The following is a 25,492-nucleotide window of genomic DNA, read 5'->3' as shown; positions in this document are numbered from 1 at the left end:
CTGACAGACAGAACGTTCTACTTGGACATTACAGCAGGATGTCTCACTAAACCCAGGAAGAAAACTCACTGGAGAACATGGCATGGAAAAACACATCTACCTTTACTCCGTCTTCTCAACTCTTCTTTCTCCCCATTTTCCAGAAACCTCCAACCTGAGGGCTCTGAGGGCCCCTGCCACAGCGTGCCTTGCCCAAGTCAGGCCAGGCCACGCCACGCGTGCCCGCCCAGGAGGCTTCCTGAAAACCTCTCTGTGCTGAACCACATTGCAGTTGGCAGGCGCAACCAGGACTTCCCACGCACACTTAGCCCAAAGACTGAAGAGTCAGTCCCGTTACGTGTGAGTTCAGTACAGAGTGGCCCAAGCCTGAGTAGATCAGAATGTCCATATTCAGCACAAAAAGAGGTACAAAATCATCCCTTCCTCCCCTATCCCAAACCCCACACAGGCCCAGGGCAGGCAATGTCGTAAGAGGACTGTGAATGGCAGCTGTGAAGCTGTAACACAACGGAAGGCTCAGCTCCACCATCACTCAGGCCTTTGAAGCGTATCAGAAAATGAGGTGGTAGAAGAAAAGCCAACAGACTGATAAGCTAGAAGCGGTGACACTGGAACGTGAAGAAAAAACATCCCTCAAACATGTTCCCCCATCCTCCACATCACTGGCAGGGCGGACGGATGGAGGAAGGGCTTACTCTTCACAACAAAACTTCAGGCTTGATTTGAGAGGACCAAAACGAGGGATGATACAGAGAAAATGAAGAGAAGGTCCATTTCATATTATTTACGGTCAATTCGGATGGCTGCATTCTCCTCCATTTCTGTTGATGACTTCCTCCCTTGCACCTCAGTGATGAAATCCTTTGCCTTTACTTCATGTGCTGTCTTTCCAAAGGCACATTCCCAACGCTGGGATGGTTGTCAAATAAATTGGGAGACTATATTTTCCAGGAGTAATGAAATGGACACCCACTGGCTTCTCCAGGGCATCTCTGCATAGACCTCTTGCCTCTCGCCCACGCTGCCGAACCCAGGCTGCAGGGAATGATCAACGGCAGCTCCTGTGTCCTCTGCACAGCCTCTACCCAACTCTCAGTTTATTGGTTACGAGGCCTTGGCCAAGCATGCCTAACTCCTGTGTGCCTGTTTCCCCATGTGCAACACGGGGCCTCCCTTACGGCTGCTGTGAGGATCCAAGGTCAGCTACATGAAACATCTGCTCAGGGCCTGTGCACAGCGCATGCTACATGTTAGCTACTGCTGCTGCCGCTACTGTGTCTCCCAGCATCGTCTTCTGTGAGTGAGCATGGCGACGGCCCCCATGGCTAACTGATCAACATCAGTCACCCGTGGGGAAAACAGCAGGAGTGAAGGCACTGCAAGTTTTGCTGTCCGTTTTTATTTGGGGAAAGTATTTCAGCAGAGAAGAGGGCTTTCTTGGTTGCAAACACAGACAAGCCCTAAGCACGGTGTTTTCAGCAGCATGAAGGATGACTGCTGGCTCTCGGCGACACAGCAAACCAGTGTGGACTGGCTCTTGCCTCCCCGGCCCTTCACTCTCCTCACTGAGCACCCAGTGCTTCCTGTTTCTCTGAGATCCCAGAGCCCCTTCCCCGCACCCTGCACCCCAGCGTTCCTGTACCTCTGCCAACGCCAATGCCCCAAGAAAGCTGAACTGGCCAAAAGGCAGGCAGCAGCTGGTTCAGAGTAATTCACATTAGATGAAACTCGAGAAGAAAATGTTTACTTTTAAAAGAACCTGCTGACCTAGTCTCTCGGTAGTAAAATGGTGGGAAAGAAATTTTATAGCTGGTGTCACTGTAACCTGGTCTTTTGAGAGTCTTAGTTCTGGGGAAGAGGGCAACCATAAATAAATATGCCGCTGTAATCCAGTTAATTGATACCAGCTCTTCCTTGGTTACCAGGTTGTACTTTGTCCATGAAAACTACTCCGGCAGGAGTCCCCACCCCCTGTGCCGTGGCCCTGGCTGGGTCATAGACCCATGGCCTGTCAGGAACCAGGCCGCCCAGCAGGAGGTGAGTGGCTGGCTAGCGAGTGTAGCAGCCGGAGCTCCGCCTCCTGTCAGATCAGCGGCAGCACGAGATTCTCCCAGGAGCGGGAACCTCTTGTGCAGCGAGCATGTGAGGGACCCACGCTGCATGCTCCTAAGGCCTGATGATCTGAGGTGGAAGAGTTTCACCCCAAAACCACTGCCCACCCCGGTCTATGAAAAAACTGTCTTCCATGAAACCAGACCCTGGTGCCAGCAAGATTGGGGAACACGGCCCTGCGGCTTGGCTCTTCTCCCTCAGGTGCAGGAGAGTCGGCTCGTCCCCCTCAGGTGCAGGAGAGTCGGCTTGTCCTGCTTTTTGGTTTTCAGGTCTGAGCTCTGAGCGGCGACCAAACGCCAGGGCTACGCCCCTCTCTGGAGCTCTCCTATACGGTGTTCCTGGCTTCATTAGCCTCGGAAAAACATCAGAACAGCATGAAAACATACTCATTTAGGCCTCTGCCAGGAAAACGGCTCTGGATTTGCCAGGTTTTTGTTGAGGAAAACCCAGACCCACGAAAGCCCTGATCCCGGTGCCCTTGGTGTTGGTCTTCAGGAATTAATTCTACCTTAAGGAGCGCCTGTCACCAGAACAACTCAGGGCCCGTGCCCTTCCACTGCTTCTCCTTTCCTGGGGAATTGGCACTGGCCGAGGCAGGGTAACACTGAGATGCAGGGGCAGGGACAATCCAACCTTGCAGAAGGCTCCAGAATCCCAGTGAGGAAGGAGGCACTGGGCTGAAACGCTTTGGGTTCTTCTGGGGACAGGGACTACTCAATGTAAAACAATTACTGAAGACCAACAGTTCCAAGCATGGACCTAAAAGAAATCAGGCTGCACTGTCTATGAAATAAGAGTGATCAAGTGGCAGTAACTCTGATGTCTTACAGAACACAGAATAAGGAAATCAGTCACTTAACAGTCACACCTGGGCAGTCTCATGTGATTAATGTAGAAGCACAAAGAACTGGGTAAGTACAGAAAGAAATAGAGGTAAAGAAAACACAAGAGGCCAAGAGAAGTTCTGTAAGGATTTTTCTAGTAGCTGTCCCGGCATGTCCCCAAGAGTCTGTAGCGAGGCGGAGCTGGGGCCCTAGACTCCCTGTCTGTGGAAGGGTGTTCCAAAACTTCCCTTTCATGCCAACAAGGGCCTTCTGAGGGGCATGTGCCTTCTTCCTGTTTTGGGCACATTCTGCCTGTGCATGGCACACTTCTTACTGTTGGGAGGACAAGCACATCAGTGACAAGGTTGGGCTTAGCTAGCCTGAGTTAGGGTGAGGATGCTGGCAGTGATTCAACCTCTTGCCCACTGTCCTTCTTGGAGACCCATTAAAGTGCCCCCAAAATATTCAGAAAGTGTTCATAAACTGTTTTTGCAAAGCGACGTGGAAGTTGGCCCACAGGAAGTAAAAGGGAGCTGGTGTTCACGTGGCTGGTAGAACCCGGAAGTAATTGATGCAGAGTCCCATCCGCCTGGAGGCCCGCGTCCCCTCCCGGGCCATGAAAGTTGTTTCTGTGCACAAGCCTACCACCCCCTCCCGCCAAGGTAAGCGGTGAGGAGACAAGGAGCAATTATAAAGAAAGAGGTGTTGGCAGCCAACAGGGTGCTGAGAATTCTGGGCGGTGGTGAGAGGAGACCACAGTGCCATGACCTGACCAGGGCAGGAGCGCCAATGGGCCTCGCCGCCCCTTGTTTCATTATGACTAATCTACTTGCTGGCACTTGTGAGGAGCTTGGCCGAGTGAGCTGCAAGGGCTGGTTTCTGAGTCTCGAGGTTTCAGGGCTTTGTGAAAGGGGCTGGAATTTGGAGAGACTCACCCTGAAATCTTTGCCTGGCTGCTGCCTTTCAGAGCCCCACATGGGTGTTTTTATCGCGGGGGGCACTTGTGGGACCTGGGTCCTATACGGCATCATCCTGCCCTATTTTTTAGCATGAAAATAGAGTGGCCCATTTTCACAGCCTGCTCTCCTTCCATGTCTGTGCCACGGCATCCCTCTTAGGCAGTGTGTTCATTAGGGAAACTGACAAGGAATTTATGAGAAAAGAGAACAGATTTCAAGAAGTTTCAGAAGGAAACTGAGATCCAAAGGGGATTTTCCAGGGTGTTCCCAATGGGCAGCACGGAATCCCATTCCTGATTCCACACAATCCCCACCTTCCTGCTAGAAGCTTCAGTGCCTTGCTCTAAACATCCCCTCCCCTTTTTTGCTGGGGAATGGGAAAGCAGCAGTAGCCAGGGGCTAAGATTTGAAAATTATGCACATGTATGTATCCATCCTTATTACTGACTCTTAATTTATTGTCACTTATTGCGCCTCCCACACCCAAATTCCTTCTCTCCTTTCTGCAGGCACTGACTGACTTATTTCAGAGAAAGGGGAGCAAGAGGCTACGGACCTGGGGGGCTAAAGGGAGGGAAGGCCATGAGTAGGCCAGGAGACACCGCCCAGACTCTCGGAACCAGCAAGGCTCTGAGGAAAATGACGGTGTCACAGCAGAGCTGTGAGCGACCGGGGGGTGAGGCCCTCCCTGACCTGTACTGTGGTTGTCGAGAATGCCAAGCAGACCCTAGGGCCCTGCTGCTCTGATCTATCGGGAAGCCAAGAGAGCTGCTCCGGGGGGACGGAGGCCAGCGAGGGCTCTTGCATATGAGAACACCCAAGTGCCTAGGGCCTGGCAGGTGCAGACTCGGGGCTGAGAGCTCTGCTCACCATAGCACAGTGCCCTCTCCTGGGTCAATTCAGCACGAGGCTAGGCCTGTGCCCACTGCAGGTGGCAAAATGTGGGAACAGTGCCATGGCTGCTAAAGCCAGCAGCGGTATGTGTGAGAAGGGAATAGTCTGTTTTTAATACAGGCTAGTCCCTCCAGGCTGGAGAAGGGGCAAACAGAATCAGATATCCCAGCTCAGTGTCCAGGTTACACCAAAGACAGCATGAGAGAGAAATCAGCTTGGGAGGAAAGAGCAAGAACTTCCAACCTCACCAGGAGCAAGGCTGCTGTGCCTGCGGGCATGGCTGGCAGAGCCTCCAGGCAGAAGACAGACACGTCCCTGGCCCGAGCTCCCTGCCAGTTGGAGGCAGGAAGAAGGTGCCTAGCTCTATGTCCCTAGGGTTGACCAGGCTCTGTGTGGCATTTCCACCCCTCCATCTGCCCAGCCAGCGGGCCCTCCTGCTGGGGGACTGCACCCAAGGCCCATGGGCACAGGTGGCATCTGTCTTGCTTTTCTCCACTTGCAGCTGCTGCAAAGCAAAACTTCACACCACTCCAGCCCCTACACAGGAGTCCTTTGTTAATGGGAACCTATGTCAGGTATAAAAACCTATTTCCCCACTTTGCACCTCGCTGTCTTGCTGACCCCCGGAGTGGGAGTCCTGAGCCACAGCGGCCTCAAGCCCACTCCCAAGACCTGCCTGAGCTTCCCCCTTTCCCACCCTCTGGTCAAGAGAAAGGGAAGGAAAAGAAAAACTCAGAAACCCAAAGATTGTTTGGAATTTATTCTCTTAAATAAGAATGTAACATTTGTTAAAAAAAAAAATAAATAAAAGCACGACACCTTGGTTTCACAGTAAACGGCAAAACAAAGTTACACAATTAAATAAAACTCACAAAGAAACACACCAAGAACTCACAAGAGCACAGGTTAAAAACAAGGGTAAAAATAAAGGTTGAGAGAAGGTGGGCAGTAGACAGGCAGCAGCGGAGTGTTCCTTGGCACAGCTAATCCTCTCCTGTTGGGCTCTCGTACTGCCGCCGGGAAGCCGGCTGGCTGTCCGCCCCTCCCGCATGCACCCCAAGCTGAATGCCTCGGGAGAAAAGTGAACCCCTTGGTGCCCTGCTCAGACCTTCAAGGCTATGGTGGAACCCCTTTTGGGACGGCCTAAGAATCTTCCAGTGTCCTGCAGAAAAGAGCTGAAGATGCACTAACCACCAAAAGACAGGAGTGAGCTCACACAGCTAACTCAGTGGAGCCAGCATGCAAGCCAGACAGAAGACACATGAGGCGGGTGGCCGGCTCTCCGTGGTGCCCTGGCAGCGGTAGCCCCCTGCTGTCCTAGTTTGCTCTTGGGGTCATTTCTTGGGGTGTGTGCTGCTCCTTTTCTGAGATACCCACCCACTCATTTCCCTACAGGCCTGCTGCCCTTAGGCTGCTGTGTGTCCTCAAAGCCCTGACCTGGGGTACGGCTCCCCAGTGTGAGGCTCCCGTGGTTCTCAGAACCAGAACAAGAAGCTTTAGAAACAGCTTCACAATTATTATTATTACTGTAATTTAGGGTGCAATAAATAAATACCTACCCATTTATGTGCAATTAGATCTATATACATATAAATGTGTACCTAAACATAAACACTCACACATCACTGTCAACTGTGGCTCTTGGGGTCAGGTGGGAGGTAAGCTGGATTGCAGAATTCCCTTGCTCTACTAAAAGGCTTTCCATAAATCCCTAGAAGGGAAGAGGACTTGGGAAGCAGTAAGACTTCCTAACTTCCTCTGTCAGGTGGGAACCCCAGGGCTGAATGAAATTCTACTGCCTGGCCGCCCTTCTCGCTGCTGTGGGAAAGGCCTGCGTGTCCTAACAGCCCATTCAGGATCTCAACTATGGAACCTCATGGTTATCAGGAAAGGAGTGTCTGGGGACACGGGTCAGGCAACTGCCACTTGTGACCTTCATTTTTTAACTCCAGATCATCTTTTTCATAAGATGAGAGGAAACTAACGTGTTTCTCCCCTTCCATCTCTGGCCGGCACTGCCAATGAACCCGGTGATGAGCACTCGGCGGAAAAAGCTCTTCTGTTCCCTTCCGGCTATGCCTTCAGCTGCCCTGCTTCATTTTTGGTTATCGACCACATCAGATAAAAGAAGATTCCTCCGGACAAAACGAATTCAAGAAACCTGCAACTAAACTTCTCATGTCCCAGGGGAAATAATCCCATTTGGGGATTTCCTTTCTCTGCCTATTGTTGTTTAAACTTTTTCTAAAGTCATGGTGGATAGTATGAGGCCAGGGTAAGAAAATCTGTGCCAGGACCACTAATATGTAGTAGTAAGTATAAGCTTGGAAACAGAGCATTTATAGATTTAAGAACAAAAAAGAGAATTTCTATATTAAAAGCACATTACAAACAAAAATACTGTAAACAATGCCCCCAAACACTAAATTAGGCAGCAAGTACAGATTTGGTTACCAGAGAAAGACAACACTTTAAAGCCGACCTAGAGAGGGTTCTTTGAACTGTGGGTTTAATTGGGTACGGGTGTGTTGTTTTGTTTTTGTTTTGGCAATAGCAAGAATTTTGGGATAAAAAGAAAAAGAACATAAAGGAGAAGAGAGAAATGCCACAATATAAAGAGGAGGCACAGAGTAAAAGCACAGCTGGGTCAAACACTGCCCAGTCATAGCTTTACCAGCCCTGCCTCCTGGGGACGTAGGTCTAGGGAGGATGGTTGAGTTACACACAAGAGAATCAAGTGCCTTCATCATGGCCTCTTCTGGTCGAGCAGACAGTGGAGGCGGCTACCATGGGTCTGCACTAATGACTAGTCTCTACCACATACATTCTGGGGCCCTGAAATACCTCAGCTTTCCCTTCTCTTTTTTCTTTTTTTAGATGGAGTCTAGCTCTGTCGTCAGGCTGGAGTGCAATGGTGCGATCTCGGCTCACTGCAACCTCTGCCTTCCTGGTTCAAGAGATTCTCCTGCCTCAGCCTCTTGAAAGCTGGGACTACAGGCGCATGTCATCCACCAGCTGATTTTTTGTATTTTTAGTAGAGACGGGATTTCACCATGTTGGCCAGGATGGTCTCAATCTCCTGACCTCGTGATCCACCCGCCTCAGCCTCCCAAAGTGCAGGGATTACAGGCGTGAGCCACCATGCCCGGCCACACCTGAGCTTTTCTGAAATTTTTCAAAAGGAAGTCTAGTTAAGTCATCAAAGCTTCAGTTTCATATTTAAAGAAGGAAATCTCTATCAAAGGACAAAAAGGTATCTATTTCATGCCAGCCATAAAATACCACCCATAATCTGTTCCTTTCCTTGTGAGGCTAGCAGTGGAGGGAGCTCACCGGGAGGCAAGGTGCCCTGGACTCTGAGCTGCCGGAGGGTGAGCCCCTCAGCCCCGAGCTCACTGACCTTTGCCACCTAAGCTGGGGGACAGTGCCTGTCATTAACTGTATGGGTCCACACTGTGATTCCTTTGGAATACCACATTGTGAACTCCCGTGCTATACCAAGTCACTTTCTGGCTCAGGATCGAGAGCCACGTGGACTGAGACGTCCTCAGGGCTCTGACTCTTTCTTGGAGGTTTTGTTCTTTAACCACACTGCCAGCTCTCACCCTGTATCCCCACTACGTAGAACATTCTTCTTCTCTATGGAACCCTTAATTCTTTAGAACTCCCAAAAACCTGAAACCCATTATACTTTCAATTAGACGGCAAGAATGGCAACCTGAACCAGGATGGGAAGGTCAGCAAACCTGGCTTCATTCAGGAATAATCTAAACTTCATTGTGTTTCATTCTTTTTAAAGAATGTTCTGTACTCCAAACCCAAATGGACAGTTTAATCTCTTTTGAGTTGTTCTACTGAGTAGTCGGGTTCCTCAGAAAATCCATCTCTGCTGAAACAGGGCCCAGACTAACAAGGTGGCGCTCTCCCCAAATGAATGTACCTTCTATAGCATAAAGCCGAAGTCTCTGTCTAGACCCCTTTGGTTATTTTTCTCTACCAGTGATTCTGCCCATGCTCTGAGAGTGTCAGCTGCAAAGGCCTGTTGGTACTTAAGACAGATTATAAAGATCTTCAAGACTGCAGAAGGTTTAAAAGTCATTAACGGTTGAAACATGGCTCTAAAATGTTGGTCCCACCTGCAGGGCACTTAAACAACTTGCTCAGATTATAACAAGGACACGTTCAGTAGCAGAAGCTGAGTTCACCTGGCTTGGCTGGGGTTTGCTGAGTCCCGGCCTCCAGTTCACTGCTCCCAGGGTGTGCCGCCTAGCCTCTGGGCACATTTTCCCTCTCCCAGAATGAGCACCACAAGGCCTACATGAACCAGCTCTTAGGGAAGGGAAAGGATGCATCTCTGGAACCTCTCAGTGAGGGTCAAATGGGTAATTCTGTTGTCCCACCACTGGAATTCTATGACCAACTCCTCCACGGTTCCTGGCATTGGCTGACCATCTTCAATTTTTACCAGTTTTGTACATAGCTGCTTGAGATATATGTGTTTTGAACAAGAGGAAAGTGTGACAGACAGAAACACAGCCCTGCTGGCCCCCTCTTGCCCCAGTGACCCTGGGCTGTGAACCACCTGGAGCTGCATGTGGGACATTCAGAACACCCAGCAGTTTGCGGAGCTGCGGACGCATCTCACAGACAAGTTTTACATGGAACTGAGAGAGGCCATTTTAAGGAAAAAACCTACATAATTCTTCCCAACAGGCCTTGTACCCACAAACCCGGCAAGTCCTGCCATGCTATGACAAGAATAAATGTGTTTTTAGAGGTAGAGATGGTTTTGTTCACCTCCCAACACAAGGAAATGGTCATGAAAGTGGGACAGGTTAGGGCTGGGACCTCATGAGAAGCCCAGTGGCCACGGGGTCAGGACAGGGCATGCCCCCTCACGGTGCAGGGCAGACAGGAGAGCAGCCACAGCTCATCCAGACACAGTGACACGGAACAGGACGCAGAATCTTAAGTGAAGGTGAACGCAAAGCCAGACCATGGGGCTTAATCGATGCAGCTCCAGGCCATCAGAGGAGCTTGGAAGCAAACTGCATGAGGGACCAAGTGGCCTTGGCCTCATCAGGAGTGATAATGGGAGCAGTGTCTGAGTGCCTGCAAGCTCCTGTCTACCCACACAGGACCAGGGCCACCCTCATGTGTGATGCTGCTGGACGGGGCTGAGGGATCGCACTTCATGGCTCTGCCGCCCACCGGATGGCCCCCTCACTGGGCCACAGCCTGCCAGTGGAACTCCCCTCCGATTTGCACCAGCACCTCCGACAGGCCATAGAGAAAGGGGACTCCGAACGCAAGCAGCTGGCACATGAAAAAGGAGTCCAGAGGATTTTGGGCCACTTGATGCCCAAATGAAGAAATGTTGCTTTGGAGGTGCTGGCTCATGCCCTTGGCCTTGTCACAGAGGCCGAGGGAGTGACGCGCCACCCAGCCAAACAAGGAAGTGAGGCTACCTGGGGTTCTCTCAGTCGAGCCGGCCACGGTACTGGCCCGTCCATTGGCGTCTGTGGTGGGGCCATCCTGCAGGGGTCCTTTGGCCTCCTAGGAAAGTTCATGGAAAAACAAGAGTGGCTCTGACTGATGCACTCAAATCCTCAAAGCCCCAGAGGCACTGACAATCTGACAGGCTGGTTTTAAATTTTATTTATTTATTTTTAAGAGACAGGGCCTTGCTGTCACCCAGGCAGGAGTGCAGTGGCATCATCATAGCTCACTGCAGCCCCAACCTCCTGGGCTCAGGCAATCCTCCCACCTCAGCCTCCTGAGTCACCGGGAGTCAACGTCTAGATCCACCCAGGTGCACCTCTTCCTGCAAGTCCCTCTGTGGGCAACAGAAGCCCTCAAGGGGGACTGACAGGCAGGCGTGCTGACAAGGTGGCAGCCATGCTGAAGAGACTGCTGGGTTCACCTTGGCAAAGAGAGGTGGAGAAGCCACCCTCATTAAAAAGAGCATAAGAAAGGAGAAAGTTCTCAAATAACTCACAGAATGAGTGAAACGCCCCGTAGGCAGGGCGCCCTCTGGGTGTGGGGAGTGAAGGTGGGGTCACCAAGGAGCAGAGGGATCCTCCGGACAGAGTCTCCTCTCCCACTCTGCCCTTCTGGGGGAGGCTTTAATCATGTGGAACATGAGTGGGCACCACCCCAGTGGCAGGGTGTCCTCTCAGAAAGATGTGTGTTGACAAAGGCAGATGTCTACGCAGCTGAGACGGAGAGCTGCATCATCTCCTGGGTCCCACTCAGGCGGCAGGTGGGGCCTTCACCTTAGCGAGGCAACCTCAGATCATCCAAGAAAGATGCTTCCCTCCCCACCTGGGGTGCCACTGCGTCTCGGGCCCTCCCCACTCCCAGGAGAGGCAAGGCCGCAGGGGGGTCTTTGCAGGTTGGCCGCCCCTGGCCCATAGCCACACTGCTGCAACACCCACTGCTTCTCCCCCACTTACAGGATGGTCACCATTACCTTTCCAGACAGGGGAGCCACCGCTGGTCTCTTCCTTTGTGCGTAGCCAGAGAGTCGATAGCAGTAGTGTGGCTTACAGTAGAATTTACCTGCGGACAGCAAGAGGCAGGGACAGAGGCGATGAGCCAGGCACCGATCCTGAACGAGCCTCCCTGGTCTCAGCCACTCCTTTCCATCTCCTCCAGCCTCAGGAGGCCATCAAGCCACCCAGCCTTCCCTGGGCCCAGCTTTCTGGTTTACTGGGAAGCCGGTTCCCCCCAGTAAACTTTGATTCTAGCCCTCCTCTCCCCTGGCCTGAACGGGGTCTTTTCCTTTGGGAATGTGAAGGCCATTGAGCCATCACCCAATCAGTGCCCAGAGCGAAGATGTGAGGCCTGTGTGGCAGGGCCAGCAAACAAAGTGGCAGTGTGTGAGGAACAAAGATGTGGTCACATGAAACGCTGGGAGTAGCATTGCTGGGGAAAGCAAGAATGAATACAAGTGCGGGGTGGAGGCTGCAGGGGTGGAGGCATGGAGGCTGCAGGGGTGCGGCATCGCTAGGCATCGGCTCTGACAGGCCCATCTCTGCTGCTCTCCCTCCTGCACCCTATCCGTCACCCCTCCCAGTCCCCTCAGAGGGTCAGGATCAGCAGGAAAGGACATTAGAAAACAAAAAATACTGCAATGGATTATAAGTAGGATGGAATAGAACAGAATAGAATAGAATAGAATAGCATAGCACATAATAGAATAGAATAGAATAGAACAGAACAGAACAGAAACGAAACGAAACGAAACCAGAGTGTACTGTGGCGTGATGAGAATAAAACATTACTTCTTGGAACTTGCAGCTGTGTCTGGGTCTCAATGTAATGTGTATCCCCATGGGGAGTGTGGTCAGAAAAATGTGAACAACACTGGACTTGAATTTCCCCATGACTTTGGTAATGGAATTAACCCACAGAGTCATTTTTTTACTCTCACTTAAACAGCGAAGACTTTTGAATCTCAAGTGATAAACCCTACTATAAAAACTGCTGAAACAGAAGTAATCTCATTTCACTTTCCTCATTTGTAGAGACTGCTTCTTAGACAAATGAGCTTCCCTGATCTCAAAGCTACAAGAGGACCTAAATGTCAAAGAAAATAAGGGTAAGACGGCATTCTTCCCTTTCCTTTTCCCTGATGATCTATCTTTCTTCTTTTCCTTCAGAGAAACTGACTTGTTTCACCTGCACTCCCTACCCAATGCTGAATAAATCTATTAGGAAGACACAGATTTTAAATACTTTTCACAATGCCTAGTATACTTTCTCAGAATGATTCACTGGCTACCGGCACTTGGTCAGGATGCAGAGACTCTACAGTGGCGACCCCTGATCCTTACGGCCAAAAGCCCGCCAATCTTACCGCCTGTATCTCCACCAGCGGGGTGGAGCCATGGGTTGTCGCCTGGAGCTTGGCCACAACTTCCTTTTCTATCTGAATAAGCCACTCAGCTTTTGTACATGTTGGCTACCAATAATTAGGATAAGATAAGATGTACAAGTGCTTGGATCATGTGCTACTTGTTTTGGTCTGTTTTGTATCTCATTCTTTAAGAAATACCCTTCCCTCCTCCATGAGACTCTGACAGGGGCTGGCAACCACCTGGCCTGAGCTTCCACCACCAGTCACGTATGACCCAGGCCACTCAGCAACTCACTCCCTCCACCCCACCCAGGACAGGGTGCTCTGGGGACTGGCATGTGGCTAAAGGCAGGCAGGCTCGCTGGAGACGTTATGGGGATGCTGAGGGAGGTGAGGGAAGGGGCAGCCCTTCCCTGAGGACTGCTATCTGGCCGGAAGCTGTCAAGCTAAGGCTTCAATTGTAATCTGCACTGGGTTTCCATTACTTGTAACCAAGAGCATTGCTTCTTACAGTATCAGAAAACTAAAATGCTATCATGGCTTTCATTTCTTCCTTCTATTTTTTTCCTACATGAATTTGCTTGTTTTTGCAAAAGTGGAATCCCAGATCTTAAACTCTAACTCAATTGAACTTAACCGAATCCTCCTTGAACTCTGCTCTGGTATCCTCAACTAATAAAGAAAGAAGGTTTACATTTCAGAAACAAGACCTCCAAGCCTAATCCGAAAGTTCCAGCAAACTGTGTTCTCTAGGAAGGCAGTACAGGCGATGCGAGGAACGTGGGCGCTAAGTGTGATCTCAGTTCTAACACCGTCTCAACTGCTCAGCAGCCGTGTGAACTCATCTGTCTTTTGGAACATGTCTCCTCCCATGGAGATGAACACAGTACCCACTTCATAGGTGGAGATATTAAATGAGGTGGCACAAATCATGTGTGCGCATCTCCCCATATCCCTTCCCAAACTCAAGACGATGGCACTTTTTGCTTATTAAAAAAAAAAAGCACTAATTTTAATGTTAACATTTGCCAAGTGCCAGACACTACTTTAACTGCTTTCCATCTATCAACTCATTTAATCCTCAAACAAGCCGGTGAGGCAGGTGCCATTCGTATCCACCTCTTCCTCAGCAAGGCACAGAAGGCCGAGCGACCTGCCCAGCATGTCCCACAGTCAGTGAACCACAGAGGCGGATGTGGTTCAGGATGCTGGTGCCAGAGCCTGGACTAACACGACACTACCATGCCTGCCTCAGTGGGAAACCCAGCCTTGCTATATTTTTAAAAATTAGCTACGAATTGTGGGTGATTCAGTCAAGTGACTGATTCTCAACGGTCCAAATTAAGGATCCTGATAACTGAATACAGGAGTGACTGGAAAAGGGAAATGGAGAAAACAGATGGCCACAGGGCAAACCCAAGGTCAAGTGGGCCGTCCATTCTTTCATTCACCCAGGCCTGAGTGCCACTGTATGACAGCCTCCGATATGAACACCGAGACCCCCAGGCAGGCAGGCAGACTTGTTCTCCCAAGACGCATGGGTAAGATGACACAGTGCGAGCCCTGCATGGAGAACCACACGGGCGCACCGGTGAATGGGCAGCTGCCCTCTTTCAAAAGAGCCAGACCCCTCTCTGAGGAGCGCCACATGAAGATGTGGGCCACGTGCAGCTCACCCTGTGGAGACCAGGGGGTGTACTCCAGGAGAGGACACAGCAGAGCCATGTCCTGAGGAGCAGTGGCTTCATTACGCTTATGGGATGGAAAGACACTGGAGCAAAGAGTGCAGCACATTGCAGGCAGCTGACGGCAGACGCTGGGGTGGACACGCAATGCTCTCTCCACCTGGGACAAGGTTGTGGGCTCTGTCTGCATGGCAGTGGCTAGGACACTGGTGAGATCCAAGTCACACCTTTTAAAATCCCTCCAGTTGCTCTGTGGAAACAGACTGGCGTGTAACAGAGGCAGGCATGGAGACAGTCTCAGGCTCGTCACTGATGAGGGCCACCCTGCACACATCACCTGTGGAGGTAGTGTGTGTCTCTTCTCAAGATGACAGGGAAGGCCTGATACTAATTTAGAGTCCTTGTCTTAAAAGCTGGCAGCGATCACAAACAAGCTAGTGCTTTGCAAAAAAGAGCAGCTCTGTGTTTGAGCAGACGGCATCCTCGAGAAAGAGCTGAAGATAGAACAAATACCACCACAAGTAAAACACGGGGACATCTTCAAATATGATTCTTAATTTACTAGTATGGAGTTGGCAGCGGGCCTGGAGTCACAATCCCTGAATCTCTGCCCTGGAATGAATCTTAGGTGTCATTTGGTGCAAGTGAGCTATTACTAGTTGTGTCAGTTTGGACAAACAACATGTAAGTTCTCTGAACTCAGCTTCCTGACTTCTGATTACAATAATAAAAAGAGTTACCTAATGGGGTTGTTGTGAGGACAAAGGGCGTGATGAGCTGGGGCCCAGCACAAGGCCTCGGTTACTTCCTCATGCCACAACCTCCCCAGCTTATTCTTTGTTCTCTGAGCCTCTTCAGTTAGACTTCTGAGACACTCGGCAACTTGGATAAAAAACAGGCCAAAACTTCAGTGCCGCTAAAGTTCCTTACTGGCTGTAGTCCATCTGTCCTCTGACAGATGAGGGGGAGGTCTGTGGAGGGGCTAAGCTGATGAAAATTTTAGCTGGGTTAAAATTTGGGGAGCTGGTTTAGAACGGCTGTCTTTTCTGCTGCAGTGTTAAGAATACTGCACTCAACCAGGCTGGCCTCATCCTGTCCCGGCCTCTCGCTGCCACCCGAGCTCCTGCCAGGTGCGCACGTCTGCCCTCTACTCCGCCACCATACCCTTCTCTCTCAAAGTCTAGCCAAGGGTCAGCGAGGTCATTCCAAGCCACTCTTGAACTTCACAGATTTCCTCCTCCCCGCGCGTCTACAAAGCCACAACCTAGGCTGTGCACAGAGCCATTTGCTGCACACACTCGTGTCGCCTGCTACTCCTCACGGGCCCCATCCCCACAGGACCGTGAGCTACTGGAGGCACACATTACACTTCCGCATCTTTCACAGAAGGCAGCAAAGATGCACACACACCCATGGGCAAAAGTACCCGTAGATCAATCAGCTGCGCCTTGCAGCATCTTCTTTCTGGGCAGACTCCACGGTGAGAGGCTAACTAGAACACCCTGAGCATCAGGGACAGCTGAGCGAGGTTGGGTGGCTCCCTGTGCCAGGCCCCATCCTTGACATCAAATGCGCTATCCAAAGAGCAGGTGTGTGGGAGAGGTGGAACAAAAGACTTGACAGCAAACAATCTGCCTGCCTTATCTAAACAGCATCCAATTCTTCCACTCTTCCCTGACTCGGGAGTGCTTTTTACCAACATAGTAGAAGGGCCAGGCACCATGCAGTGTGCTCAGTCTTTCTTGGCTCACCTCTCTAGGCTCCTTCCTTGCTCCTTCTGACAGAGGTGCCCGTTTGTTCAGCCTCGGGACAGCTGAAGTGACTAGGTCCTAATTGCATGGCATCCCTCTCCTGTATGACATCACTGTATAATCTCACAGCCATGCAATCTTCTATCAATGTCAGGGTGTTTATGCCACCTTATAAAGATCACTGCCTCTCCTATTAATCTAGGCCCCCTCATTACTCTGGAATCTATAAGACTGCCTCCCACGAAGTCCCTGCAGCATCCTATAGGAATGGGGATGGGGGTCATCAATGCAGGGGTCCTCAGATGGCAGCCAGCCTGCCTCTGCCCATGATGATGGCTCTATCATCTGTGTGCAGAATTCTCTACTGTTTACCTTGTCAAGGTCTTTTCATTGTAAAAACTGGCACATGTTGCCAAAGACCAGGCCTTGGACACCACAGTAAATCAGATTCAGGCCCTGTGCAATGGTTCACAACCCACCAGAGAGAGATCAGACAGATGCCAGAGAGGCGTTAACACGGGCCGCCTTGCAGGTATCTCCAAGAGCAAATGTCTGAGAACCCAGGGGCCTGGGACCCAGTTCCAACTGGCTGTCATCATCAACCTGAGGCAAAATATATGACTTCTATGGATGTGCAAGTCCCCTTCTGTAAAGTAAAGACGAAAACCTCATCTTGTGTTCCTTTTACCTCAAGTTCGCAGCCTGAGGTCAGAATACAAGTAAGTGTCCCTGAAGTCAGGGAAATGACTTGGGTAAATGCATGCCATTCTCATCAGCCTGGTGACACTGGGAAATATTGATAGTAAGAGTCTTAGAGAAAGAGCGGTGGAGGGAGAGGGGCAAGAAAGGTTGGGAGAGGCATGATGGAAAAGATGCACATGGAAGAAGGCAGAAGGGGCCCAAAGGCGCCCAGCTCAGATGGAAACACTGTCCAAGCCCAGTTTCTCCGTGGGGCCCAAGGCGCAGGGCATCTCACCATCCTCGATGTCGTAGGCGTAGGCTGAGAGGCGCAGGGTGGTGGCGCAGTACTCGCACTTGAAGCAGCTCCGGTGGAAGAACTTGCCCTCGGCGCTCAGCCTCTCCATCACGTAGACCCGCTTCTGGCAGAAGTAGCACGTGTCGCTGCCTCCCAGGTTCTGCGGGAACTCCTTCTTCATGGAGCCCTGCAGGTGGTGGTCGGGAGGAAGGGGAGCACCTCAGGGAGTGCTGCACAGGCCCTCCTAGAGGCACAGCCTGGCGAGACAAAGCCAACCCTCACTAAGTGGTCTGCTTTGAGCCAGACTACTGACTGGCTACGGTCAACCGTGCTCTTGGCTCTGCCACAGAGTGATGGCACCACCACAGTCACTGCCTCCACACGCTGACAAGGAACACTGGGCACAACCGCGAAAGCCCGGGTCAGGCTGCCGCAGACGAGGGAGCCAGCATCACAGTGCCTCACACCAGACTTGAGTAATGCTATGATACAGCCTGGCGACGCTGGGGAATACTGATAAGAAAGAGTCTTAGAGAAACAGCGATGGAAGGAGAGGGGCAAGAAGGGTTGGGAGGGGCACGATGGAAAAGACGCACATGGAAAAAGGCAGGAAGGGGCCTGAGGGTCCCTAGCTCAAATGGAAACGCTGGCAGAGTCCTGTTCTGAGGGTAGCTGTATCTGTATCTATTCAGTGCTGATGTAGTTCACATGAATATATGTGGGTCCCTGGACTCACACAACAACTACTGCAGTCTTAGAAATTTGGTTATCAAAATCCAGACAACCTCAAAAGCAATTACTGCATGGCATACACGGGCTACGCAAGTTATAAGCGACTCAAGCACACAGGTGTGTTTCCCACGGCTGTGCTGGGTCTAGCTAGACAGTGCCTGGAGACGTCTCTTACCAGTTCCTTCTTGTCTAGAAGGGCTTTGGGTTGTTCTTTCCTTTGAAGCTGATTGGCTATCTGCTCAGCCAATGAGCTCACTCCGCCCGTGTACATCTTTATATACTTCTATTGGTTGAAGGTTACAAAATGACCAGAATGAAGGAAAATGAGAAGGAAAAAAATACATAAATTAAGAAGACATGGGAAAAAAAAAAATCTCTGGAAAGTGCAATTTGAATACAAGGTGCAGCAGCAAACCATGCCAACACAGTGCTCACAGGCAGGGAAACCGGGTGGTAAGAAAAACATTGTGTCAGTGTTCACACAGGGGTACCAGCACAGACAGGACCGCTGCAGGGAAAGTGTCTTCCTCGGGAAGAACTGGGTCTCTCCCATCTCTGTGGAATGCACAATTCCAGGCAAGAGTGGTAGAAGGCAGGGCGAATGCGCACAGAGACGGGCAGGCAGGGCCTGGGTCCTGCGCAGCTAGGCTGCGTTCACAGAACTCGAGGGGCACCCCCACGCACGCAGCGCTGCCCAGGCTGACGCCACCTTTCACGGTCCAGGAGGCCATCTCCTCACTCAGAAGGAGCCATGCTCGCTCCTGCACAGGCCGCCTCCGTGTGGGTGGCGGACGTCGCCATCTCCTGCTTCCTGATGCTTGACCTCACAATGCCAGCCACAGGCAGCAAATGCTCCCAGGCTGTTTTGGAAGAAGCCTTCTCAGCCCATTCTCCCTGCTGATGGTATTGGGGGTCTCAGGGCAGCATGATGAGGCCCGTGTGGCCCATCCAGGTGCTGAGGCCAAAGCCTTCTAGACTGGGCTGGGCGTGTTGGCCACGAAGTGTGGCCATGCAGCCAAGCTGCTCCATCAGCCCAGGGAGGTGGGAATGTGTTCTAGGCCAGGAGGGATTACTTTAGAGGCTGAAGAAAAGTAAGAGAAAAAAACCCAACCAACTCAAGCCTCTTTCTGGCAACACTGAAAAAACCACAGAAGAAACTTTCAGGTCTCTATCGTGAGCTGCCCTGCTCACACCTAAGCTGGGTGCCCAGGCAGCCCTGCCTTGACCTGTCCCGAGAGGAAGTCCTCTAGAGACTCCCACAACCAGGTCACCCTTCCATGTGGAGATGGCCACGCCACCATGTGGGTGGCACTCCTCTCATGAACTTCATGGAGTAAGGGGGCTCCCTGCCCCCGGGGGGAACCTGACCCTAATTCTGACTCAGAAACTCACCACGAGCCATTATTCTGGGGATGCCAACAGCCCCCTTAGGGCATGGCCTGAACGGACAGACGCATAAGGCCTTGTGTGAGGAATAATCACAGAAGCACCGGGCAGGGGGAAGCAGGCGCTCGGGGGACTCACAGATGCACACATGAGGAAGCCGTTCTTGCAGCTCAGCTGAAGGCTCAGCTGAGCTGAAGAAACAATTATAGTTTTTAATTCAAAAATAAGATTCCCAAGGATTGGTGCCATTTGCCCATTAACTTCACAGATTACACCTATTAGTGGCCAAGACAAACATATGGCTCTTAGATCTAAACCTTCTTTAGGCACACTAAGGAAGCTTAGACAGACACCAGGAAGAGCTGAGCAGATAACTTAATAGCTGACACTGAGGGAGCAGAAAATGGCATTTGTCTCATTCTGCAGCAGACACACGGGAGGGGAGTGTGGGCCAGATGCCAAATATGAGGCCAGGACACCAAGCCAGCCCTGGACCCTCACTGCTCAGCCAGGACCCTTCTCTCCTGAACTAAACCATCAACCTCAGCAGTGACAGTCTGGGGCTGCCCACGCAAAGGCATCTGCCACATTCAGTTCTCAGCGAGTTGGCAACACTGATGAGCATCCCTGCAAGAGAGGTGAAGGCTCAAGTTCTACTTGTTTCTGGCATGAAAAGTAGTGGTTTCCTTCTCATTCCTCTTAAAAAGTAGCAGAAATGTAGCAATTGCAGGATCTATCCTGCTGCACACCACATGTGTACATATGCTACCATGCACGTATGCCAGGAGGTCCGGCGTCAACCCAGGATGGGAAATACCAATAGGAGTGGCAAAGAGACCTTCCAGTCTCTCTAGAAACTCTACAACAGGACCAGCAGTACTTCAGGTGACAGCCGCGTTCATTCCTCAAATGATGACAACAGGCAGCCAGAATACTGCATGGTCACCCCTCCACTGAGGTGATTTAATTACACTGTGGTTCCTACTTTGTAACACATACTATTTTGGAAGACGTGAAGTTAAAAAAGCCAGGGGCCGAAAAACGTTTATTATTACTTGATATAGTTGAAATAGCGTCAAAGCCGGTTCACACTGACAGACCTGGATGTGTCAAATACAGTTGGACGAAAGCCAGCAGCCACTTTAGCTGAGGAGTGTGCCACAGCCCTCACACACCAGACCGACATACGCAGACAGCAACACATGCAGCCGGCTCCCTACAGGAGACAGGCCCAAGTGAGGAACACTGCAACCTCCTGGGGCACATGACACTCGCAAAAGTGAAGTGAGTGGAGGCTGCAGAGGGCAGAGTTTTAGTGAGTCCTAGGCCATGCTACCTGTCGGAGGGAGTCGGAGGAGGGAGAGGCGGGGCGGGCAGAGGAGCGGAGACTAAGAGAAAGCTCCCACTGGTCGACAAAAAATCGACGAGGAGGTTCAGGCTCTGGCTATAAAATACAAGATGGAGAAAAACAAAATTAAAGGAAATGTTAAGTCACACACTGACCTCTGAACATAAGATGATTGGCAGTTGTACAGCCTTTTACTCTAGACCTTTCTCTAAATACTATGTGTACTAAAAAAAAGTAGCTCCCAGAAGCATAAGTGGCCCATGCAAGGCTTCCGTTTTGCTTTTATCTGTCCTTCCCTCATGCTTGCAGCAGAGCACGCCCTGGAACGCAGTCCCGCAGCTGTGGGCCACCCAGCACAGCCTCGCCCTCCCTCTGTGTGGGTAAGGAGGGGAGGGAGCGGTGGTCTTGTTGACTCACATGCTCTGTGCTCTGCAGAGAGCAACCCCTGGCCTGAGCTGGGATTTCTCCTGGGCAAAAAGATTCTCCCACCACCCCATCACTCCATTGGCCTTAGAAGTAGCAGTCAGCAGAGACAGCAAATCTAGAGTGAAGCTTGCTCCTTCTACAGAAGGGCCAGAAATGCAGCATCTCTTCCTTCCACTAGTGCTCAGGGAGGCTCTGCTTGCCAAGGAGGCAGCTGAATCCCAAGCAAAGATGAGGAGAAAAGGCTTGAGCCCAAGACCTCTGCAGATTGCACATAGCACATATAACAAAACTGAGCAAGGGTCTTCCTTAGCCGTGGGCCCATGCAGCTAGGAACCCAGTCCCCAGAGAGTGAGGCAGTGACTGAAAGCTTTGGCAACCAGTAACTGCTGAGTTTCCCACCAGGTTCAGAATGAACTATTTACAGGTGGGAAGGACAGCATTAACTCATGGTACGAGGGAGCCGTCTGCTCCTCCAGCTCCAAGTCAGATCGGTCACACTCTCTACCTCAGTCACAACGTGCACTTCATAGCTCTGTGGAGTGGCAACATGGAGTGGCAGTTACCTGGTACTTCAACAGCCTCTGCTTCAGACACTTGGCCAGCTCCCTGGCCCTGGGCTCAGCAACACAGGACCCAGAGGGAGCTGGGGAGGACGGCTGTAAGCACCACCCGCCAGAAGGAAGCAAGAGGAAGACTCAGTAGCCTCCTGGGGGGCACAGCAGTCACAGCCAAGGGGAGGAGTGGGGGGCTGGGTAGAGGTGGGCAGAGAGCAGGTGAATACACATGCAGGGTTATGGAGGACGGCGGCAAAGTCCAAGAAAAGAACTTAAGTCCTCAAAAGTATCCAATCTGGAGCCCTGCACCGAGGAGTGCAGAAACCAGCTCAGAGGGAAAAAGAGAGAATCACCTCTGCAAACTATTGCCTCCTGAGCTCAAAACCCTACCTCTTCCCCTCTCTGCACAGCAGCCCTAAACTTCAAATTGTTTCTCACTGGCAATCTCTCCTATTCAACATGCTTCCCTCCCTTCTTCTTTTTTGAGACGGAGTCTCGCTCTGTCGCCCAGGCTGGAGTGCAGTGGTACCATCTCGGCTCACTGCAAGCTCCACCTCCTGGGTTGACGCCATTCTCCTGCCTCAGCCTCCCGAGTAGCTGGGACTACAGGCGCCTGCCACCATGCCCGGCTAATTTTTTTGTATTTTTATTAGAGATGGGGTTTCACCATGTTAGCCAGGATGGTCTTGATCTCCTGACTTCATGATCCGTCAACCTTGGCCTCCCAAAGTGCTGGGATTAGAGGCGTGAGCCACCGCGCCCGGCCTTCCCCTCCCTTCTTTTAGGCACTGTTTCATTAAACATTATCAGTCTCTCATTAAATATGCAATCCCCAAAATGGACGGCACTGCCTTGCTCAAAGAAAAGGGCTGTTTTCCTTTTTGAGGGGACACAGCCTGGGAAGAAGGGAGAAAGAGGCTGGGCACACAGTGCCGTGGGAGAGCAGCCCCAAAAAGGGTGAGCACAGTGGGGCGAGGCCATGGAAAGGGGATGGGGAAGACGCTCACCTCCAGCCCAGTCTCCTCTCCCCGACCCAGCACCAGGTTCAGGCAGCACACACACTGCCCGCTGCTAGCCTGGTGAGAGGGTGCAGGAAGATGGCACTATGATTAGCTCCTATCGGGTCCGAGTAACCTAATTTACTGCTTGGCCATAACTGCATTTCTCAGAGAGCAAAGGCAGAAGGGGAGTTAAAAACCAAAATGGCTTTTGTGAGATTAACAACTAGAGATGATTCTTCCCAGTAGCTACAGAGCTACAGCCACTCGGAGATCTTTACGGGTACGAACAACAAGAACAAAAGTTTCCTAAAGTAAGCCAGCTTCTTTAACTGGGTATCTCGGCTATCCCTCACATTATATGACAGCCAGCTGCAATCAGTAACTTCCCCCTTAGTTTTCAGAAAAGACTAAAGCTTTCCACGGGTACAGCCCCATTTTGCCATCACCTACCTTTCTCCCCCTCATTCTCACCCTACTGGAAAAATCCTCACGCTGGTAAGAGCTTTGGCTCTCTTAGGATTTCCACTTCAAGATCCGTGACTGTTGAATGCCACTTGAATACTGATCTAGACCCTTTCCCTAAGAAGTTGTATCTGATGGTCCAAGGCTACTATTCTACCACTGGCACATATTTTGGGGGTAGAAATAGCATGGTATTGGAAGGGGAACAGTGGGCAGAAATGGGAAGTCACTAAGGCCCTTTACCAGAACACACACACTTAGGGTCAGCATCCCATCTGAATGCCAGATGAGTGCCTGCTTTACAGCGAATGCTATCTGCACTGCTCAACACTGCTAGCAAAAATAATTCTGGCTCTTGGCTGGGTGACAAGAGTGTGCAAAAAGCAAGGGGAGGGGCCGTCACCCACATCCCCTCCCGCTGCCCCACCACCACAGCGTGCCCCGTCTGTCTGGCTCTCAGCATCCCATGCCACGGGTTCATGCTCTTTTACCCTCTCACGGTGGGGGCTCTGCTTGCCACGGTTGTCAGCATCAAGATCCCTGTATGTCTGTTGGCAATAAAGTAGAAACTTAAGCTCCATGCATAATGTTCTGTTTGGACCTACTAAGCAACAGTGGGAAATTCAGGGGCAGAAATTCAGAGTTCAACACATATCCCCTTCCTCTACTAACCCCATTCCCAGGTAACCATAATCCCATCCGTATCAAATCCCACTACACAAGGCCAACCTTCTGCACAGCCATTCTGCCCCCGCCGGCCTCCAGTGAGGCCAGCTACACAGATCAATAACGAACTATGGTTAGCACAAACGTGGAACAAGCATACTTCTTTCACACAGTGGCATAAGATCAGGGCATCAAATAGAAGGTTTGGAAGGAGAGGCAGGTTAAAAGGGTGACACATTCCACAACAAGACATTTTAGAAAGGAAAGGTGGGGAGGTGGAAATTGGCTAGAATAAATGACTAAGACAGCAGTCCAGAGGAAACTCCAGAGTGGGGAGTGGTCCCTGAATAGGAGCATCGGGCCAAAGAATAATTTACTAAAGGGAGAAGTGAATGTGTTTTTGGTGAATGGACTGGAAGGTATATGTGAGAGGGTAGAGACCTGTAGGTAGGGACATGGCCTTGCTCATCTGAGGAGCCAGGAGCCACACTCAACAGGACCAGGGAAGGCTGCTTGCATTACTCTTTGGCTGGCTGAGGGTTCGCCTTACAGCCGTGTGCCAGCAGAAAAACAGTCCCAAGGCCTCTGACGTGGCTGCTCCTATCCAGCACCCGTGAGCATAATGTCTCTGTGGGCAGGGGGAGGCCGGAGTGTGGTCCCGGTCCCACAAGCCAGACTCCAGTTTGGCTACGGGGCCGCTCCTGAATGCTCCGCCTGGTGTACGAGTGCAGCGGGGAGAAGTGTTTGTTGGAAGATGCTGAAGGGGCAAGAGGCAGAGCTCCCAGAATCAGAAGGAACAAAACTCACGTGGAGAAGCCCTGTGGCAGCGCCCGAAGGCCTTATCCCACCTCACTGTGCACTGAGCGCTTACTATGTGGCTCAGACACGTGACACGGCCTCTCCACCCTATGCTTCAGTCTCCTCCCTGGTAAAACGGAGCCAATAATAGCACCTGCCTCACAGTGTTACTGTGAGAACTGATGGAGACATGGCTTGAGAAGAATTGAGTGTGCTTCCCAGGCAACAGTGGGTGCTGAGGACGGCTAGCTCTGGTATAGATGAAGGCACCCAGCAGCTGCTCAATCTGCAATGGCTCAGTTCTGAGAACCATGGACACAGGTGGGGCCTTTAAAATCAGTCTCGTTACTACGGTCACAGTTTAAATAGGCCACCTTAGGTGGGAAAATGTCTTTCCATATATCCTGCTCTTAAAACTCACATTTTATTTTATAGAAACATACCATGAAGGTCAACAATGCCATCCTACAAACATGCCACAGACACATGGCCGTCCTCACTGCCTGCTGTTCTCACCAGCCACAGCTGCGGCTGGCTACAGGGCCGCTCCTGAATGCTCTGCCTGGTGTGCGAGTACAGCGGGGAGGAGTGTTTGTTGGAAGATGCTGAATGGGGAAGAGGCAGAGCTCCCAGAATCAGAAGGAACGAAACTCACGTGGAGAAGCCCTGTGGCAGCACCCGAAGGCCTTACCCCACCTCACTGTGCAGCGAGACAAAAGGGCTGCCTTCAGTGGGGTTTCAGAAAAACAGGCTGCTCTTAGGGCTTCCGGGCCTCGGATGCGTGACAAACACCAATTACAGCTGAACTTCTAGTTCATGGTGGGACAGTCGTGTTTCCATGATGTGGGTGGGACTGACCAGGGTCAGGTGTGAATGTAGGATGCACCATCTTGAGGGCCATAAAAGTTGCTTCCACCATAAATGGTTTCTACGCATGGCCTTTCTTCTCGACAGTTACTGCTGATAAGAGGGAAACTGATTTGGTCTCTACACTAGCCACCTACACAGACAGGCAGGGAGACAGAGACAGGACCACGGAGCATGCAGAGAGGATCAC

At 51.3% G+C, this 25,492-nt stretch overlaps 1 protein-coding gene and 1 long non-coding RNA gene across 2 annotated transcripts in view; one reads left to right on the top strand and one right to left on the bottom strand.

Moving 5' to 3' along the window:
• Nucleotides 1-25,492, bottom strand: part of MICAL3 (microtubule associated monooxygenase, calponin and LIM domain containing 3) — a 234,449-nt gene that overhangs the window by 67,282 nt on the left and 141,675 nt on the right. Inside the window, 6 exon segments of the mRNA XM_017891328.1 lie at nt 10,258-10,345; nt 11,262-11,350; nt 17,063-17,249; nt 17,970-18,077; nt 20,517-20,624; nt 23,463-23,519. Coding sequence (XP_017746817.1) covers nt 10,258-10,345; nt 11,262-11,350; nt 17,063-17,249; nt 17,970-18,077; nt 20,517-20,624; nt 23,463-23,519 — 637 coding nt within the window.
• On the top strand, nt 12,058-25,473 carry LOC108541718 (uncharacterized). Its single transcript, XR_001889037.1, has 3 exons — nt 12,058-12,184; nt 12,319-12,392; nt 24,871-25,473. It is a non-coding gene; the product is annotated as an uncharacterized LOC108541718 (long non-coding RNA).

This window comes from Rhinopithecus bieti, unplaced genomic scaffold (genome assembly GCF_001698545.2).
Source record: "Rhinopithecus bieti isolate Rb0 unplaced genomic scaffold, ASM169854v2 scaffold_20777, whole genome shotgun sequence".
Classification (NCBI taxonomy): domain Eukaryota; kingdom Metazoa; phylum Chordata; class Mammalia; order Primates; family Cercopithecidae; genus Rhinopithecus; species Rhinopithecus bieti.
Note: the sequence above shows the minus strand (reverse complement) of the source record. Positions and strands in the feature narration are given on the sequence as shown.